Source organism: Protopterus annectens, chromosome 2.part0, assembly GCF_019279795.1.
Source record: "Protopterus annectens isolate FY-2018-M chromosome 2.part0, PAN1.0, whole genome shotgun sequence".
NCBI classification, from domain to species: Eukaryota; Metazoa; Chordata; order Ceratodontiformes; family Protopteridae; genus Protopterus; species Protopterus annectens.
The window spans coordinates 210,392,926-210,414,417 of NC_056728.1; the positions used below are offsets into that span (position 1 = coordinate 210,392,926).

At 44.2% G+C, this 21,492-nt stretch overlaps 1 protein-coding gene across 1 annotated transcript in view; it reads left to right on the forward strand.

Annotated features, from left to right (window-relative positions):
* The window catches only part of ANKLE2 (ankyrin repeat and LEM domain containing 2), a gene marked incomplete in the record, with an annotated part of 2,117,323 nt that extends 2,101,817 nt beyond the window's left edge, over positions 1-15,506 (forward strand). Inside the window, 1 exon segment of the mRNA XM_044060669.1 lies at positions 14,438-15,506. Coding sequence (XP_043916604.1) covers positions 14,438-14,675 — 238 coding nt within the window.
* Between the last annotated feature and the right edge of the window lie 5,986 nt (positions 15,507-21,492).

The window sequence follows — 21,492 nt, forward strand, 5'->3', positions numbered from 1 at the left end:
TAGGACTGCAGCAATGTGGATCTTCGAACATCTACATTTATGGTAGGTACAAAACTGTACTTTTTTTAGGATCATCATAGTGTTCTTATTTCTATTAACAACTCAGAAACAATGCTGCATACAAGCTATTTTATTATTTTCATTTTGTTGCTTACGTGATAGGGAGCAAACCTCATTGATCTTTGATCTGTGTCTGTTGCAGCTAAAAGTGAGCTTGAATGTTATTTTAAACTGTTTATTTGTATTCTAATAATATTGTAAACTGGTTACAAAAAATTAATGTGTATTGTTTTTAGTGTGACTTATAAAAATCCAGTTTAAGACATTGAATCTAATGAATGTAACTACTGTAAAGATAAGTGTGTGTTGAACTGTTTGCAGTGTGCACTTTCCCAGTAGTACTTAGGATTATAGAGAGATGAACATTTGTCTGAATTGTGAGAACCTAATATATTATAAAACAGCTCAGGATGCAGCCATTGAAAGTTGTTACTGACTTCAGGAGGGAATAAATTAAGTCCTCTTTTATAGGCAGCATCAAGTCCTCTTGTAGAAAACCAGCAATAATGTGCTTTAAGCTGTCCCTTGTTCCCAAAAAGTCTCCATTATGGGATGTTGTACACATAAGCATTCCATAAACCTGTTGAGTGGAGTGTGACCGTTTGGACACTTATTTCTGATCACCTGTAACTGCTAGGATTGAGTCCTGTAACTGGGTTACTTTTGTGTAGATGGATAACCCTGTATGTTCTTTGTGTTTCACTGTTGCAGTTCTGACTTGTGGGGTTTCTTGCTGTGGAAGCCCTTGGCCAGTCTGCCTACCACAGAAGTTTATTCCCTCCTCCTGCAGCCAGTGGACACCCTGTCTGACGTCATTACATCTAGGCATAAAGGGAGTCAGCCGGTGCCATGACCTCAGTTCTTTCTTGCCATTGGAGCCCAAAGCAGTGTCAGTCTGTGAACTGTTCAGTCCACACCAGAGGAAGAAGACATCTAAAGCTAAGTACCCCATTGGGGAACTTTTCATGTATTTTGTGACTAATGTCAGAGAAAGTTAATAACTGTCTCAGCTATGGCAAACAGATATCACACCAGGACTTTTGTTCATTTTGTGTGACTTGTTTAGGCCCAGAACATAAGATGTTCATCGTGCATACAGCTGCAGTCATAACAGATGGGTTCTCCTGCCGTCAGGCGGGTCTTCGGTCGGCCGAATTCCAAAGTCTAGGTCCGGCGTCGGTTGTCGTTGCTTCCTCCCTGACATCAGTGCGACAGGGGTATAAAGGAACCAGCCAACGCCATTTTCTTCAGTCTTTCTTGCCGCACGGTGCCTGAAGCAGAAGCAGTTCGCAAGTGCCGGTCGGCCAGCTCCTGAAATTACGAAAATTTTGAAACCGAAGTCTTCTTGAAAGCTAAGTACCCCGTTGGGGAAACTTTTCTTGCCTCAGACTGATGTCAGACAAAGTTAATAATTGTATTTCATGTGGGAAGCAAATACCGCATAAGGATTTCCATTCCCTCTGTATACCTTGTTTAGGCCCAGACCACGACGTCTCGGTCTGTCGCTTTTGTGCTGCATTCAACAAACGCACCATTAAGCGTCGGGCGGAGTTCGCCCAGCATTATTTTGGAAAAACATTTAACTATATTATGTCGTCGGATACTCCGACTCCAGTTTTGTCTAAAAAACGCAAAGATAAGGACCGATACACGAAGTCCGCGGCCTCTACCGACACCACACCAAAGCCGACTACACGTGGTCCGGTTCTCAGCGAGGTGCCTACGCAGCCCCTGACTACCGACGACACTTCATTGGCAGTGTCTCCTGTACCTGAGGTCGCAGGCTCCTCGGCCCACACCCCGACTACAGATACCGAAGCCACTCTTGGCGTTGAACCTCAAAATGTGGACAGGTCTACCTCCACTCAAGGTGTCTTCAGACCTTCCTCTTCTTTTTCCATCAAGGCTTTCACTAAGTCTAAAGCAGCCATGCATTCTAAGAGACAAGCTACACAGGGCCCATCTCCAGGCCCCATGCCTAAAAAACAGATTCTTAAAATGGCTGAGGATTTAATTACTCTTATCAGGGGTTCTCAACCCCCACCGGACAAAAGGCCCAGAGTGGAGGAAGAATCCCCCTCCTCTGATCAGGGCTCCATTATTTCAGAGCACTCTGATGATCAGGAACATTCTTACTCCCCTTTTGAAGACTCTGATGCAGAGGAGTCCATTCCTTCTGTATCCCCCCCAGAGGATTACTCATTTGGGGAAACTTTGCATACCTTAAGGGAACACCTCCACTGGGAAGGCCAAGATTATTCATATTCCAAGAAAAGGCTTAGGGAATTTCTCTTGCTACCTCAGCACAGGCCTCTGGCTATACCTCCTGTCTTGGACATCCTAGATGATGTTTACTCGAGGCCTGCCTTAACCCGATTCTCTGCCTCCAGCCCCAGTCAAGCCTGACAGGTACTACAGGGTTCCTGACTCACACCAATTTCTATACAAAAGCCATGCTGCGGACCCAGAAACCATCTCACAGGGCCCCAAGGGAATTAAGGCCTCCACTGCTAAAAATCCATTACCTTCCGAGAGAGATTCCAGATCCTTAGAAAGGTGGGGAAAAAAGGTATATACCTCGGCTACCTTAACCATGAGGGCCTTAAACTGTCAGTTCCATATGCTAAAATACCAACAGTTTTTGTTATCACAAATGAAAAGTAAAATGTCACAGCCTGAACAACCAGACTTGAAGGAGTTGCAGGATTTGATGCATAGTGCAGAACAAGTGGGTAAGCATACCTTACAATGTGGTTTTGATGCTCTAGAGGCCTCATGTAGAGCTGCTGTTACAGGATCAGTCATACGTGTAGACATGCCTGGCTCAAGGAACAAACCTTGCCTGATCATGTCAAAGCTAAATTACTAGATGCCCCTCTACAAAAGGATGTATTATTTGGTGCTAATGCTGAGGAGGTATTAAGGAAAATGGAGGAAAAGGCTAAATCAATGCAAACCGTGAAAGATTTTCTACAGGTACAACCCCCACGTTTCAGTAGAAATTGGCCTTCCAAAAATTAGTCCTTTCCAGCCACGGACAGACCCCAAAGAGGTAGCTACAGGCACCCGAGGGGCAGAGGACAATCCCAAGAATTGTTTAGAGGCAGACAATGGCAAGCTCCTACACAAAGAGGTGGTGAGGATAACTCGCAATCATTCAGAAAGCAAGCCCAATGACTTTCCCCTTTGCATGCCAAGCAAGACTCAAATGGCAGCCCCCTTAGGAGGAAAACTGGCATTATTTTAAAAAAATTGGCATATTGTCACAAAAGACAAATGGATCCTGGACATTATAAACAGAGGCTACAGATTCCATTTTCACACCCTTCCAAAAATGAGAGGCATGCCAAACCTGCCACACAATCAAAGGGCAGAGGCACAAAGGCAAATTACAGATCTCATAGACATGAAAGCTATTCAAGAGGTACCTACGCACGAACAAGGTCAAGGTTTTTATTCCAGACTATTCCTGGTACCAAGGAAGGGAAAAGATTGGAGACCTATTTTGGACCTATCCATCCTAAACACATTTCTACTCGTATCAAAATTCTAGATGCTCACTCTACAGCAGCTTCTTCCCATGCTGGGCAAGGAGTCTTGGCTGGTAACATTGGACCTCAAGGAGGCATACCTGCATGTCCCAATCAGAGAAAATTGCAGAAGATACCTCAGATTTCTTGCAGGTTCAACCCATTATCAATTCTCTGCATTGCCCTTTGGCTTATCTACTGCGCCCAGAGTATTCACGAAATGCCTGGCATCAGTAATTGCCTACTGCAGACTTCAAGGGATACAAATATACCCCTGTTTGGACGACTGCCTGATCCAAGCGGAGAGCATGCACATTCTTCTGAAACATCTGGCTTATGTAATAATGTTGTTGAACTCTCTGGGATACACAGTCAACAAAAAGAAATCAAGGCTAATACCCTCTCGGAAGATAATTTTCCTGGGTGCCAACTTGGACACAAACACCCAGATGGCCTACCTCACGCCAGAGAAGCACGGGCAACTAACTCAGTACTTCAGAGCACTAGCAAATTGCACCAGGCTGACTGCAAGGAAAATCCTGCAGGCTCTGGGATTCATGGCATCTTGCATCTTACTAATCCCATGTGCAAAGCTGCATATGAGGAAACTTCAATGGTACCTGAAAAACCTATGGTCTCAACACAGCCACAGTTTGGAAACAATAATACCACTAATTCCATGTCTACAAAAGGAATTTCTGTGGTGGGCTCAAGCATGCCAAACAAACACAGGTCTTCCATTCAGCAAGCCTCAAGCAAATCAAGTCATCACAACAGACGCCTCGGACTACGCCTGGGGGGCGCACATGACAGATCGGTGCATTCAGGGCAAATGGTCCCAAAAAGAAAAGCACCTTCATATCAATCAAAAGGAAATGCTAGCAGTAGTAAATGCTATTATAGCTTTCAAAGACCTTCTGCAACCAGGTCAACTATTTATAAGAACGGACAACACCACAGTTATGTGGTACATAAACAAACAGGGAGGAACACATTCATACCCCCTATGCAGACTGGCCATGTCACTTTGGAACATGGCCATGGACTTACAAATCGAACTACAAGCACAGTACCTGCCAGGCAAGGAAAACACACTGGCAGACAACCTAAGCAGAAATATGACAAATCACACGAATGGAAGTTGCATCCAAAAGTTTTTACAGAAATAATCCAAGCATGGGGAAGGCCAGACATAGATCTCTTTGCCTCCCACAAAAATCACCAATTGACAAAATTCTGCTCAAGGATTTTCCATCCAAAGGCCTGGAGAGTGGACGCTCTCTCTTTCAGTTGGACATCAATGACAGTTTATACCTTCCCACCTCTTCCTCTGCTGCCCAAAGTTCTATTGAAAACCAGAGCAGACAGACCAAAGATGATTCTCATTGCTCCAGACTGGCCAAGGCAACACTGGTACCCACTCCTGAGGAGCCTGACGCATTCCCCACCGTGGACCCTACCTCTAATGCCTCTTCTCCTGACTCAGCACAGCTTCCAAACTCTGGCTCAGCCAGCTAAAAACCCTCAATCTAGCCGCATGGAAGATTCCTTAGCATCACAACAGACCCTACTCTCCAAGGAGGTGCAGGATGTCATTTTGGAGGCCAGAAGGCCGTCAACTAGAAAAGCTTATTCCGCAAAATGGAAACGGTTTTGTGTCTGGAATGAGAAAAAGGGCCAGGATCCTGGAAAACTGAATTTACCTCAAATACCACAGTATCTAGCTGAGCTGCTAAGCAGTGGACTTTCATTCTCCTCCATCAAAATCCATGCCTCAGCCATTTCTGCAGAATACAACACTGATCCACCCTTATTCTCTCACCCTCTCTTAAGACAGTTCCTCAGAGGGGCTAAGAATCTAAGACCCCCAAGGAAACAACCAATACCTGCTTGGGATCTCAATTTAATTCTGGAAAAACTGACCTTGCCTCCCTTTGAGCCAGCTGCCTCATCAGATTTGCAATATTTGTTTTGGAAAACAGCTTTCCTTCTGGCTATTACCTCAGCTCATAGAGTTTCAGAACTACAAGCTCTCATGGCTGTGCAGCTTTTTATCATCTTCCATCAGGACAGAGTTTCCTTACGAACCAACCCGTCCTTTATGCCTATTACCTACCTTTTATCCTAATCCTCAAAACAAAGGGGAGAGATTACTACATTCCTTGGACATCCACAGACAACTGCGTTATTATTTGGACAGAACAAAGCCTTTCAGAAAATCAGAACAGCTCTTTGTGTCCTATGCTGTAGGAGCTCAAGGAAAGCCAATTTCCAAACAGACAATCTCAAAATGGATAGCCCACTGCATACGCTTTTGCTATTCTTTTCATGGCAAAACTGTACCTACAGGCATCAGATCTCACTCCACAAGGGCCACAGCTACCTCTGCAGCTTTCCTCAGAGGAGTTCCTACCAAAGATATTTTGGAAGCAGCCACTTGGAGTTCTGTGCATACTTTCTCCAAACACTACCACCTACCATTGTACTCCAAAACTAGAGCAGGCTTTTCCACTGCAGTCTTGCAGGGCATCCTGGCTCCTCCTAGTTCCACCTAGTGCCTACCACCTCTTTCTTAGCTTTGGGATTCTACCCATCTGTTATGAGTGCAGCTGTATGCATGATGAACATAGTACAGTTTTGTACCTACCATAAATGTAGATGTTCAAGTGCTAATACAGCTGCAGTCCAGGTTTCCCTCCCTCCTTCCCCTCTTGGGACAGGCCTATTGGCTAACACCTCCTCATACAACCTGATTGGGGTATTCATTTATGGTGTATTTGCTTGCAACTACTGTATTTTGATTATATTGCATTGCTTTATTACACAAATTTATGTATTGCCTTCCTTCTGGGGGCACCTGACATCTGGGGCAAGAAAAACTGAAGAAAATGGCGTCGGCTGGTTCCTTTATACCCCTGTCGCACTGACGTCAGGGAAGAAGCGACGACAACTGACGCCGGACCTAGACTTTGGAATTCGGCCGACCGAGGACCCGCCTGCCGGCAGGAGAACCCATCTGTTATGACTGCAGCTGTATTAGCACTCAAACATCTACATTTATGGTAGGTACAAAACTGTACTTTCCTAGCTGTCAGTTCTGTGCTTGCTATAATAGCAGAACTATCGAGCATAGGGCTGAGATTCTAGCTAAACATTCTAGTGAGTCATCAGGGACTCTGTGTACCATGTAATTTGCCTGTCAAGTGGAAGTTGATCTCCCTAGATGAAAAAAGGAAAAGCCTTTCAGATTTAGGGCCTCAGAAGATGCTTGCCCACTGTTGGCCAGTCCTCCAAGGCTTGTGATTGTAGAGGAAGGTGGTGCAGGCCTCTGTCAAGACCTGTTCAGAGTCCAGTATGCTCGGAGGTCCCTCTTCTTTCTTACAAGTTGAAGGACTAAGTTGTCTGTCACTTCCGACAACCTTTCTAAAACTAACAGTGGTTCTTCATGTCATCAGGAGATTGCCTCTGCTTACCACTCATGGTAGTTGGTTATTCGTCCACATCTGCATCCGTGGGCAGAGGTCACCCATAGACCCAAGTCTAAGGCCTCTCACAAAAAAAGCTACACCCTCCTTACATCAGTCTTGGCCTACTGGCTCACAATCTAAGGCCTATCAACAAGACCTAGTGAGGCTTAATGAGGATTTGATTTACTCGGTCAAATGAAAACACCTCCCTCCACCTGAAGCATCCCGTGATAAAAGAACGAGGGATACTTCGCCCCAGGAGTTTTCTGACTCCTTTGATTCTCAGGATGACTTTGATAATAATGAATCTACTTTTGGGGAGGGTGCATCTGTTGCCTCCTATGGGGATTCTGATTCTGAGGAGAACCTTGCCTCAGGCTCCTCCCACCAAGGATATTTCCGTTGGTGAAACCTTACATACCCTGATGGAGCACTTCATATGGGAAGCTCAGGACTGTCCTCAATCCAAGAAGATGGTTAGGGAATTCCTCAGTCTTCCTGAGCATAAGTCCTATGCCATTTCCCCAGTCTCAGAGGTGGTAGATGATGTCTTTCTGGATACCTCATTACAACCAGAGTCCCTACCCTTGCTCCTCGGAAACCTGAAAGATTTTACAGGGTTCTAGATTACCATAAACACCTTTTTAAGAACCCTGTGGCAGATCCTGAAGTGGTGACTCAGGGCACTAAGGGAATAAAAGCTAGTTGTTCCAAAAATCCTTTACCAACAGATAAAGCAGAGCCTTGGACAGGTTTGGAAAGAAAGTCTACACCTATGCTACTCTCGTCATGAAGGCTGCCAGTTTCATATGGTGAAGTCTCAGGAAACCATTTTGACCAGATAAAACAAAAACTGATGGGGATGAAAAATAAGGCTTATCAAAGGAATTACTTCAAATAATCAAAGGGATCCAGACTCTACTACTTAGGTGGGGGACAGGCTAGAAATGGTGTAGGAATTGTGGTGAGAGAGGCTTCAGAAGGGAGTGAGAGATCTCATCAGAATTAGTGACAGACTCATGGCAATCAGACTCCAGTGTAATGATATGGTAGTATTCATGATCTCAGCCTGTGCCCCACAGCAGGGTTGTGATAATGAGGAGAAGAGTGCATTCAGACAGTAGTTGCAGAACCTACTAGATAAAGCAAGACAACATGAATTGGTGTTGATAATGAGTGACTAGAATGCACATATTGGGACAGACAGAACAGGATATGAGGACTGCCTGGATCCACATGGGTGGGGCAACAGGAATAAAGAAGGAGAGGCCATTACAGACTTCTGTCTGGCAAATGGCTTGATAGTAGCCAACACATGGTTCAGAAAGAGAGACGGTCACAAGATCACATACAAGAGTAGCCAACATGCAACTCAGGTAGACTTCTTCCTAGTAAGGAAAAGGCACTAGGGTAGAATCCAAGATTACAAAGTCATCCCCAGTGAAACAGTTGGCCCACAGCATAAACCACTAGTTGCCACAATCAGCTGCAAGCAGTAGTCAGAGAAGGCTCTAAGGTCAACAGAGACCAGCCTGAAGACCTGGAAGTTGACTGGATGGAAAGTACAACAGTTCAAGGAATTACTCAGGGCTCTAGCACCCCAAGAAGAGGAGGAAATAGGTGAAGTTAAAGAAGAATGGCAGCACCTAAAAGCACATGTGTTAGGACTACAGAAAAGATATGTGGCCGAGCCAGGTATGGAAATAAAGTACATAAGGAAAGCTAGTGGCAGAATGCAGAAGTCTAGGAAGTCATCAAAAGAAAGAAGGAGTGCAGGAAGAAGTGAGATAGAAAAGACTGACCAGGCTAGGAAAGACTACTGGTTGGCTAACAAGCTAAGAAAGAAGTTGCAATAGCAAAGAATAGGGTATCGGAGGCACTTAACCAACTTCTGGAAAGTGACTCAGTAAGGGCACAAAGAAACTATATCAGGTTGTAAGGCAAAGACAGAAAGATAAAAAAGATAGTCATACGCCCTTCATAAGGACTGCTAGCAACAGCCTGCTCACCAGTCCACAGGACATCAAAGGCAGATGGAGGGAGTATTTCTAGCAGCTTCTGAATGAAGAAAACCCCACAGAAGCTGTAGTACCCCAGAAACAGCCTACAGTGAGAGAAGAGGAGCCCACCTTAGAAGAAGTAAGAACAGCACTAAGGAAGATGAAGTCAGGGAAACCAGGAAACTCAGATGAGGTCACAGCAGATACGATAAATATGCTGGGTGAGATAGGAGAAAAATGGCTCCTGAAGGTACTAATAGCAGTGTGGACAGAAAGACGTATCCCAGATGACTGGAGAATAAGCATACTTGTGCCAGTGTACAAGAACAAAGGGGACATCCACAACTGTGGGCAGTACAGAGGCATCAAACTCATACCACATTGCATGAAAGTTCTGGAGAGGGTGATTAATAAACGGATACACAGAATAGTAGAATGTAAGATGGGAGATGAGCAGTTTGGATTCAGATTAGGGTGCAGCACAATTGACCCGATGTTTGCATTGAGACAGATACTTGAGAAGAAGCTAGAGATGAGGAGAAAGTCCAACTGGGCATTCCTAGACTTGGAAAAATCATATGACAAGGTCCCAAGAAAGGTGGTCTGAGCAGTACTATGGTGGTTTGAAGTCCCAGAAACATTGGTAGAATTAGTTCAGGCTATGTACAAGGACCCAGTGACTCAAGTACAAACAGTGTTCGGCCTCACACAGGGGTTCCAGTGGGATGGGTGTACACCAGGGTTCAGCTCTGAGCCCACTGCTGTTCATACTGGTGATGGACTACATTAGCAAACAGGTTGGAGGGGACAGATCAACAACGTTGCTGTACGCAGATGATGTGGCAGTACAAGCAGACTCTGAGCTAGAACTTCAGCAAAGGGTAGGAGAATGGAATGCAAATCTGAAGGCGGATGGGATGAAACTAAGCAGAGGTAAGTCGGTGGTAATGGCAGCAAATTGAGGAAATCAGAAGAAGCTGAGAAAAGAGATAGAAGGGAAGATAGTGGAATAGGTAAACAGCTTCAAGTATCTGGGAAGGGTGGTTGAGGAGAAGGGTAGTCTGAATGAAGAGGTCAAAGCTAGAATCGGAGGGGCTGCAGCCAACTGGCATAGAGTATCAAGTGTAGTCTGTGACAGAAGAATGCCAAAGAAGCTGAAAAGTAAGGTGTACAAGACAGTGGTGTGACCAGTACTACTGTATGGTACAGAAACCTGGGCAGTAAAGGCAGAACAGTTGAAGACGCTAGAGGTGATGGAAATGATTGCCTGAGAAAGGTGGTAGGGTGCACACTGTGGGACATATGAAGAAATGACATAAGGGCAGTAGCCAAAGTAAGCTCCAATTTCAGAAAAGATGAAAGAGAACAGATTACGATAATTTGGGCATGTGTAGAAAAGCAGAAGAGTATCTGTTGAGGAAAGTTTGTGACAGATAGAAAGAAGGTAAGAGAAAGCGAGGACGTCCAGCAAAGAGGTGGATGGATTGTGTGAAAGAAGATCTGTGACAGTCAGGCATGAGTATTGAAGAAGGCAAGATATGGCACTGAATAAAGAGAGTTGACGGCAGTTAACACGATACTCCAACCCCATGTAGAAAAAAATGGGAAAAAAGGGGCTGATGATGATGAAAGGAATTACTGGATTTATGCAACTCCTGTTCTCAAGTGGCTAAGCACTCCCTGCACTGCAGCTATGATAACTTGGAAGCTTCCAGAAGGGCAGCAGCCACGGGATCCATCATTAGAAGGTATGCCTGACAGAGGGAGCAGTCCCTTCCTAAGCATGTCAAATCCAGTGTTCTATATGCCTCTTGAACAAAGGATTTCTTTTTGGCCCTAATGCTGAGGCTGTGCTTAGGAAAATGGAGAATAAGGCCAAATCTATGCGAATTGTCAAGGACTTCCTCCAGGTCCACCCAAAATTACCCTACCAAACACTGGTCCTTTCCAGCCCCTCAGTCTAAGCCTAAACAAAGGAGACTTGTAAGGGAGAGGAGCCAAAGTCAGCACCAGTGCCAAGAAAGGGACTGAGCAGGGGTCAATCATGACTCTTCCATGGCAGTCCCTTTTACCCTCCCAACATCCCATACCCCTCAAACTTCCTGTCCCCTCAGGCTGGGAGGAAGACTGTCCCTATTACACAAGAACTAAACCCTCATTACCTGCAGTCTGTGGGTTCTAAACATTCAGAGAGGTTTCAAATAACCCTTGATTCATTCAGGCTTTCCAGATATTCCTCCAAACCAAAAGGCTGAAGACTTAAATCAAATACAGCTTCTGTGCACTCAAGGCTGTACCAGCCTGTTTGCTAGGAAAAAGATTTTACTCCAGGCTTTCCTAGTCTCCAGAAAAGAATGTACCTGAAGGCCATTTCTAGACCTGTCAAGACTCGAACATTTCTTGCAGGTCCCAAAATTCAAAATGCTAACTTTGCAAAAGCTACTGCTCATGATTTCCCCCAATGCCCTCATGGTAGTCGTAGATCTAAAAGACGCGTACCTCCACATCCCCAGAGAGGAATCACATAGGAGATTCTTATGCTTCAGAGCAAATATGAGGAATTTTTACTTCTGTGCTCTGCACCCAGGGTTTTCTCAAATTGCCTAGCCCTGGTTATAGCATTTGCAAGACAAAGGGAATTCAGATTTATCCTTACTTAGACAATTGCCTCATTCAAAACTCAAAGCCAATCTACTTTACACATAAAATATACTAACTTCAGTGAGGTTCACCATCAATATCCAAAAGTTTCAAACAAACCCCACAAATAGGATTGTGTTTCTGAGAGCTTTACTGGACGTGTCACTTCAGAGAGCCCTTCTCCCTCCCAGACAAAGTTACCTTCAGAAAGTTCCTTGTCAGGAAATACCTCACAGCCAGAGGATAACCCAAAGTTTTGCGTTCCATGGCCTCTTGCATCCTCATGATACCCCTGGCCAGACTGCAAATGTTTGTGGTAGTAACATTCTCAGTCTCTCATCTTCAGGATAAAACTGTTTCCTTGTCTCAGAAAAGAGTTTGCCTGATGGGTACAAGCATGCTCCCTCAATCTGGGCCTTCCCTTCAGGTTCATCCCTCAGGACCAAAGTCTGGCAACGGATGCATCAGAAATAGCCCTGGGAGCCCACTACAACAACCTCCAGACTCAAGGCAGATGTGACTCCCAGTTCAAGAACTAACACGTCGACCTAAAAGAACAGATGGCAGTCCAAAAAGGCGTGATTGCCTTCAAAGAACAATGGAAACCAGGATTCCTCCTGGTAAAGACAGACAGTACCACGGTTATGTGGTATGTAAACAAGTTGGGGGGACTTGCTCTTGCCCCCTTTGCCACTTAGCCATGGACCTTTGGAAAACAGCAAATTAGGTCTGCACCTCATGACATAGTACCTACCAGGAAAAGAAGCCACACGAGTAGCAGCTGCATTGGGAAGTTTTTCTCAGCATAGCCAAATAATGGGGTGTGGCATGGATAGACCTCTTTGGCACCAAAGAAAAAGCTCACTTGGAAAAGTTGTGCTCCAGAAGCAAAAAGAAAGCCTGGAAAGCAAATGTGTTTTCATTCCCTTGTATAGACCTATTTCTCTGTGCTCTCCAATACCCTTGTTACCCCAGAGTACTGCTAAAGATAAGGGAAGAAGGTTCAAGGGAAATTCTATTGGCCCCACATTGGCCAAGGCAGCACTGATACCCGCTGTTGCTCAGCCTAAACAATGGGGATCCATGTCTGCTGCCACAGAGAAGAGGACCTGTTAACACTGAACAAGGGTACAGTTATACACCCCCAACCTGCGCACACTCAAATTGACAGCTTGGATGACACCTTGAACCCAAGGAAGGAGTCACTCCTCAACAAACAGTTCCCGGACATTCTAAAGAAAGCCAGGAGACCTAGCACTAGAAATCTTTACTGTTCCACATGGAAAAGATTCATTATATTGTGCAGCCAAAAGGTAAAAACCCTCAACAAGTTCAGATCCCTTTGATCCTGTCATATTTATCTAGCCTGTTTGTAAAAGGACTATCATACTCCTCTATAAAAATGCATGCTTTAGCTGTCTCTGCCTACCTGCCTTCACAGGCTCCTCTCTTTTCACACCTCCTCATGAAACAGTTTCTGAGAGGGGTTGTTTACATCAGGCCTCCCAGGAAACCTCCTGTTCCCCCCTAGGACTTCATTTACATTCTGGAGAAGCTCACCCTTCAAGCCAGCAGCTTCTGCAGATATAAAATTCCTTACCTGGAAGACAGCTTTCCTACTAGCCATTACCGCAGCCAAAAGGGTTTCAGAGCTTCAGGCTCTTATGAGTGTAGAAACTTTCATCATTTTCCACCCAGACAGAATATCTGTTAGGACCAGTCCTTCCTTTATGCCCAAGGTGGAGACAAGAGATTTCTTTAAACCAGGCCATACACTTGCCTTGATTCTTTCCTAACCCCCAAAACAAGGAAGAAAAGTTCCTTCATACTTTGGCTGTGCATAGACAACTGCATTACTACTTGGACAGAACCAGAGTGTTTCAGGAAGTCAAACCAACTTTTGGTGGAATTTGGCAGTAGCTCTCAGGGGAGACCTGTTTCAAAACAAACTATTTCCGAATGGCTCTCCCACTGTATCTCTTTTGCTACAGGTTTTGTGAGGACACATTCCACTAGGGCTACTGTTACCTCTGCTGCCTTTCTTAAAGGGATGGCCATTAAGGACATTTTGAAAGCTGCTACTTGGTCCTTTGTGCATACCTTCACCAAATATTACCATCTTCCTACCTTTTCCAAGTCCAGAGCAGGGTTTGCTACTGCCATTTTGCAGGACATTCTTGCCTTTCCATAATCCTTTCATCCACCCTGCTTTTAGCTTTGGGAGTCATCCCACAAGTCATGACTACAACAGTGAAACACAAAGATACTACAGTTGTGTTCACTTACCATAAATGTAGATGTCCGAGTGTATTCACTGTTGCAGTATTCCTTCCCTCCCTCCTCCCCCTCTTGCCTGTAGAATAGGCTTGGACATTTTCCTTCAGTCAGCATGGCTCCCTCCTTCTCCACACTTACTGTAGAATCTGGGGTCCAAAACCCATAACCTTAAGGACATACTGGGCGGCAAGAAAATACTGAGGTCATTGTGCCTCTTTTTTATACCCAGATGTAGTGATGGCTGATGGGGTGCTTGAGGAGGGGAAAAATTCTCTGGTAGTCGGTCCAGCTAAGGGCTTCCACAGCTGGAAATCCCACAAGTTAGGACTGCAACAGCAAATACACGTGAAAATTTACATTTACAATAAGTGCACACAACTGTACTTTCCATGCCGGTGAGTTAAGTGGAAAGCTTTGAACTAGAATTAGAATTGCATTTTGATTTTTCTTTTTTTTTATGTAGTTGGCAGAGCCCAGCAGTATGGCAAGGATGGAATAAACCACAGTCACTTTCTTTGGACTCTTCAAACTTACCACTGTCTGCAGCAGAAAGGAACAACCCAATAACGTGCAGCCCTAGAAGTTGTGCAACTTCGCCTTTCTCCTCAGAGTTTAGAAGTCCTGGAAGATACAGCCCTGCTTATGCCAGCCATATACATTTTTTAAAGCATTGCCATTTCACAGACCCCTCTGCTCTTTAGTACTGCAATATGTTTGCCCTTTTTACAAGTTTCATCATGTGTTGCTAATAGGTTTTTCATTTATCGAAACAGTTGAACTAGATGTGCAGCTTTGTAAGTGGAGCAGATCTTCCAGACAACTTTACATCCTAACTTCTTTTAAAAGTAAGCATCTTTTTCATAACCATGGTAGTTAGTTCATAGGCCACTATCCCCTCTTTATACCCAGACAAACATACACAGTCCTGGCACTCAGCACCATCAGTAACAGTTTAATCACAATACACTGACATCTTCATTTAATTGAAGAAATCTGGTGCATTGTTAGTTTTGTGATTTGCTGACTGCGTTTTTGTTATAATGTCATCATTAAAATTTTCATTTACTGGCAAGGGTTTGTTTTACAAAAGCCATGATCATTTGTTTTGAAAAGCTGTTTATATCCAGCATTTGTATGAACATGTCAGTGTCCTTTAAACCAAATGATTCCTATGGCATTTAAAACACTGACACTGCAGCACTCCCTAGATGGGTATAATAAATTATTTTTTGGAATATCTGTCATGCAAAACCACAAAAAAGCTTTAGCTCATAATGCTGCTGAAAGGGATGTTTTAACCTAGGTGCTGTGGCTTTGGAATTTGTTTTATTTTTGTCTGTATACCTACCTGTATGTTATAGGATATTCTGGGAAATTGTAAAAAAAATTAAAAAATGCCATTTTTGCTGTATACAATAATTTGGGACACGTATTGCACTGATATGATTTAGTGTGTCAGTGACTTGCTCATGGACCAGTATTTGCACAAAGTTTTGTACATTACTCATTTTAGTAAAAAATGGTGTAAAAGACCTGTCTGGCAGCCCAGATTATTTTGGGTGGAATGGCTTGTGCATTTTTACAAAACTGGCATGTGTTTGACTGCAGTTATTTCCACAGTATTGCTATTGTTAGACTCTTCTGTATGACATATTTTTTTTAAGAAACTGTTTTAACTAATGGGTCCAGTTGTATAGAGAACCTTCAGGTTTTGTAGTTCTTAAACCAGACTGTATTTTCCAACATGACTAGCTTGCACATAGTCTCTGAAAAAAAATCCTGTTTCTTTTAGTTTCCTGTGCCACTGTAAATAATTGCAGCAATATTCATAGACACTGAAGCTTAATCAAAACTGTTACGTGAGCTTTTGCTGGTCTTCACCACATTTAGTGCCTTTTAAAGACTCCTACACATTACGTGCTCTTAAATTTAGAATGTGTGGTTATTTCCATTTGGTTACTGATGGTCCTCTTTCATCTTGTAGTGCAGTTCCTTATATTTGACAGGTTATGCAGATGAGGTCTCTTGTGCAAGTCAGTAAGTTATAGAGCAGTGCTAGGCAGTGTAGTTTCTACTCAAAGAAGCATGTTTCAAAGGTGTGATTCATTTGTATTCCTTCAACAGGTAAACATATGTTAGTGCCTGGACTGAAAAGCAATACCAATTACTGCCACATCCTGAGGGGGTTCCACTGGAGAGGAAAAGTAGACTGCTTCTCTTTCCTTATGCTAAGTTAAGGGACATCCATGACAAAGCAGTAGGGCTCCTTCCACAGTTCATAGGAAGTTACTAGGCTATTGGCCCTGAGGCCATTACAAACCTAGCCAAGAATTTAGCCTGTCCAGCAGGGACACAGGTGATGTTCATCGTGTTTCACTGTTGCAGTCATTACTCTTGGGTTATCCTGCTGGCAGGCTACCGCAGTCGGCCAGAATTCCAAAGTCTAGGTCCGGCGTCGGTTGCTGTCGCCTCCTCCCTGACGTCAGTGCGCCAGGGGTATAAAAGATGCAGCCAACGCCATTTTCTTCAGTCTTTCTTGCCGCGTGGTGCCCAAAGCAAAAGCAGTTCACAAGTACCGGTCGGCTGACTCCTGAGATTTTCACAGATGAATTTCAGATCCAAAGTCTTCATTAAAGCTAAGTACACCGTTGGGGAAACTTTTTTTCTTGCTCCAGACCGATGTCAGAAAAAGTTAACAATTGTATTTCTTGTGGGAAGCAAATACCTCATAAGGATTTTCATTCTTACTGTATTCCTTGCCTGGGCCCTGATCATAACGTTGCTAGCTGTCTGTTTTGTGCTAGATTCAACCAACACACTATTAAACGTCGGTTTGGTTTTGCTTTTCATTACTTTGGCTGAAAATTCAATTATGTAATGCCGTCGGAACAGCCGACGACCGGAGTTTCTAAAAAACGCAAGGAAAAAGAGAAGGACAGGCATTCGAGATCCAAAACTGACAAAGCGGTTCTCAGTGAGGTGCTTTCACAGCCCCTGATGACTCCCACGTGGAGCCAGCTAGGCCTCTGGATACTCAAGGTATTGGACACTTGGAAATCATTCCCTCAGATGGGTCTAGAGCCGCTGAGCAGGCATCGGCTTTTGAGGGTGTTTTCAGACCTACACAGCTATATGTAAAGCCTACTTCAGCTTCTAAAGCAAAGACTAAAGCAGCTTTAAAGACAAAGAAACAAGTACAGCATTCTCCAGGACAAACTTCCATGCCAAACTTCCATGCCTAAGAAACAGATGCTCAAAATGGCCGAAGACCTTATTACCTTGATCAGGGGTTCCCATCCCCCTCCTGACAAGAGGCCTAGGCAAGAGACAGACTATGACTCTTCAGATCAGGTTTCCATTTCCTCTGACTCCTCTTCTGTACAGGAATACTCTCTTCCTCCCTATGAGGATTCTGATGCTGAAGAATCAATTCCTTCAGCCTCTCCTCCTGAGGATTATTCTTTTGGGGAAACCCTGCATACCATGAGGGAGCACTTCCACTGGGAGAGCCAAGGTTACTCAGAATCAAAGAAAAGCCTTAGAGATTTTCTTTTACTTCCTCAGCACAGACCTCTTGCTATTCCCCCTGTGCTAGACATTGTAGAAGATGTATTTTCAGAGTCCGGCCTATCTCCAGACTCCTTACCTCCAGCTCCTGTTAAACCAGACAGATACTACAGGGTTCCAGAGTCACATAAATTTCTTTATAAAAACTCTGCTGCTGACCCAGAAACTATTTCTCAGGGTCCAAAAGGGGTTAAGGCCACTACTGCAAAAAACCCTATCCCTTTTGACAGGGATTCAAGGGCACTAGACAGATGGGGGAAAAAGGTTTACACTTATGCTACTTTGGCTGTGAGGGCTTTAAATTCTCAATTTCATATGATTAAATATCAGCAATACTTAATGTCACTGTTAAAACAGAAAATGTTGGCTAATTCTGATTGTGCAGAAAATAAGGAAATGCAGGATTTATTGCATGCAACTGAACAAGTGGGAAAGCATACTTTGCAATGTGGTTTTGATTCTCTGGAGGCCTCCTGCAGGGCGCAGTTACGGGTTCTGTCATTAGGAGGCATGCTTGGTTAAAGGAACAAAATCTGCCTGATCATGTTAAAGCAAAATTATTAGATGCTCCATTACAGCATGATACTTTATTTGGTGTTAAAGCAGAGGAGGTTTTGAAGAAAATGGAGGACAAAGCGAAATCTATGCAAACAGTAAAGGAATTTTTACAGGTTCAGCCACCAAGATTTAGCAGGAACTGGCCTACAAAGAATTGGTCCTTTCCAGTGTCGGACAGGCCACAAAGAGGCAGATACAGACGTCCCAAAGGCAGATCCCAGCCGCAGGGCTCATACAGGCCTAAATAGTGGGGCACTTCTACCTCCAAAACTGGAGAAGACAAAGCACAACCATACAGGAAACAGTCCCAATGACTTGCCTCTGCCAGCACCAAGCACTTATCTTCTTGCAGCTGCCTTAGGGGGAAAAGTAGCACTTTTCTTTCAAAATTGGCAAATGATAACCCAGGACAAATAGGAATTGAATATAGTGTCCCAGGGCTACAGGTTCCACTTTCGCACCCTGCCACAGGCAAGAGGTATGCCAAATCTGCCACACAATCAATGGGTAGAGGCACAAAAACAAGCTTCGTCCCTTATGAACATGAGGGCCATTCAGCAAGTACCACAACAAGAGCAGGGACAAGGATTTTACTCAAGACTTTTCTTGGTACCTAGAAAGGACAAAGCCTGGAGACCAATACTGGACCTGTCTTTTCTGGACGTTCCAAAATTCAAAATGTTAACTCTGCAGCAGCTTCTGCCCATGCTGGGCAAGAAGGCATGGCTTGTAACTTTGGACCTAAAAGAGGCATACCTGCATATCCCAATCAGACAGTCTTGCAGAAGATACCTCAGATTCATAGCTGGCTCAATGCACTACCAATTCTCTGTTCTGCCCTTTGGCTTATCTACTGCGCCCAGGGTCTTCACAAAATGCCTGGCACCAGTAATTGCATTTTGCAGACAAAGAGGAATTCAGATATATCCTTACTTGGATGACTGCCTTATACAAGCAGAGAACAAGGGCACTCTACTAAAGCATCTGGCGTTCATAAAAAGATTATTCATTTGCCTAGGGTACACAGTAAATGAAAAGAAATCAAAACTAGTACCCTCTCAAGAGATAATATTCCTGGGTGCAAGCCTAAATACAATTGCCCAGATGGCTTATCTCATGCCAAACAAACAAAGGCAACTAACTTCTTACTTCAAAATGTTGGCAACGAAGACCCAGTTATCTGCAAGAAAAATTCTGCAGGCTTTGGGCTTCATGGCATCCTGCATTCTGCTAATTCCATATGCCAGACTGCATATGAGGAAACTTCAATGGTACCTAAAAAGTGTCTCGACTCAACATTGTCAAAGCCTGGAAGCATTAATTACCCTCATTCCTTGCCTGCAACAGGAGTTTTGATGGTGGGCACATGCCTGTTACCTCAACAAGGGACAGCCATTCACTCTACCCACAGCCAGGCAGACAATAACAACAGATGCATCAAATTATGCCTGGGGAGCACACATGGCAGGAAAATGTATTCAGGGCACATGGTCCACAAGCCAAATGCATCTACATATCAATCAAAAAGAGATGCTAGCTGTTCAGAATGCCCGGACAGCTTTCAAGGATCTACTCCATCCAGGACAACTACTGATAAGGACGGACAATACTGCAGTCATGTGGTACATAAACAAGCAGGGAGGCATACATTCCTACCCCCTATGCAGACAAGCCATGACTTTGTGGGACATAGCATCGACTTATCAAGTACACCTGCAAGCACAATTCCTGCCAGGAAAGAACAATACTCTGGCAGACGAACTAAGCAGAAACTGCACGGATCCCCACGAGTGGAAACTAGATCCACAAGTCTTCAGCATGATAACAAAGGAATGGGGATGCCCAGACATAGCTCTATTTGCCTCCCCTCACAACTGCCAACTACAGAAATTCTGCACAAGGACTTATCACAAGCAAGCATGAAAAGTGGATGCCTTATCATTCATCTGGAAAAGTCTAACAGTATATGCCTCTCCTCCCCTGCCTCTCCTCCCCAAGGTACTCCTAAAGGTCAGACAAGAGAAGCCAAGAATGATTCTGATTGCCCCAGACTGGCCACGCCAGCACTGGTACCCAATCCTAAAAAGCTGGTCTCAAGACCCAGCCTGGACATTGCCTCTAATTCCTCACTTACTGACCCAGTGAAACAATCAGATTCTGCACGGCTAACTCAGGACCCTAAATCTGGCAGCATGGCGGATAATGTAACCATTCAAAACACTCCTCTATCTAAAGCAGTGATGGATATTATTTTGGAGGCGAGGAGGCCCAGTACCAGAAAGTCTTATGCAGAAAAATGGAAAAGATTCTGTGCTTGGAACCAGGCACAAGGAATTGACACATATGTTCCAAATATTCCTCAGATTTTACAATACCTAATTGAGATGCTGGACAAGTGCCTATCCTTTTCATCAATTAAAATTCATGCCTCTGCCATTTCAGCTCATTACAATACGGAACCTCCTATTTTTTCCCATCCATTACTAAGGCAGTACCTCAAAGGGGCCAAAAACATAAGACCTCCAAGGAGAGCCCCAATACCTGCATGGGCCCTCAATTAAGTCATGGAAAAACTCACACTGCCGCCTTTTGTGCCAGCCAATACAGCTGATATAAAGTTTTTATCGTGGAAAACAGCCCTGCTCCTAGCAATAACCTCTGCAAGACGAGTTTCAGAGTTACAGGCACTCATGGCTGTGGAACCTTTCATCATTTTCCATCCAGACAGGGTGTCTCTAAGGACGAACCCAACATTTATGCCTAAGGTAGTGTCCAGTGTGGCCCTTAACCAAACCATTCATTTTCCTACCTTTTATCCAAACCCACAGAACAAGGGTGAGAGACTTCTGCATTCCTTGGACATACACAGACAACTACGCTTCTACTTGGACAGAACTAAAGCTTTCAGAAAAACTGAGCAACTTTTAGTGGCATATGCTGCAGGATCTCATGGAAAGCCTATCTCAAAACAGACTATTTCAAAATGGATAGGCAACTGCATTCATTTCTGCTACTCACAACATGGCAAATCAGTGCCCAAGGGCATTAGGCCTCATTCTACCAGGGCAGCAGCCACTTCAACAGCCTTTCTCAGAGGAGTACCAACTAAAGATATTTTAGAAGCTGCAACTTGGAGTTCAGTGCACACTTTTACAAAGCACTACCATTTACCTCTCTACTCTAAATCCAGAGCAGGCTTCACCACTGCAGTTCTGCAAGGCCTTATAGCCTCTCCTAATCCTATTTAGGCCCAGCCACCCAACCTCAGCTTTGGGATTCAACCCAAGAGTAATGACTGCAACAGTGAAACACGATGAACATAGTACAGTTGTGTACCTACCATAAATGTAGATGTTCGAGTGTATTCACTGTTGCAGTCCAGGTTACCCACCT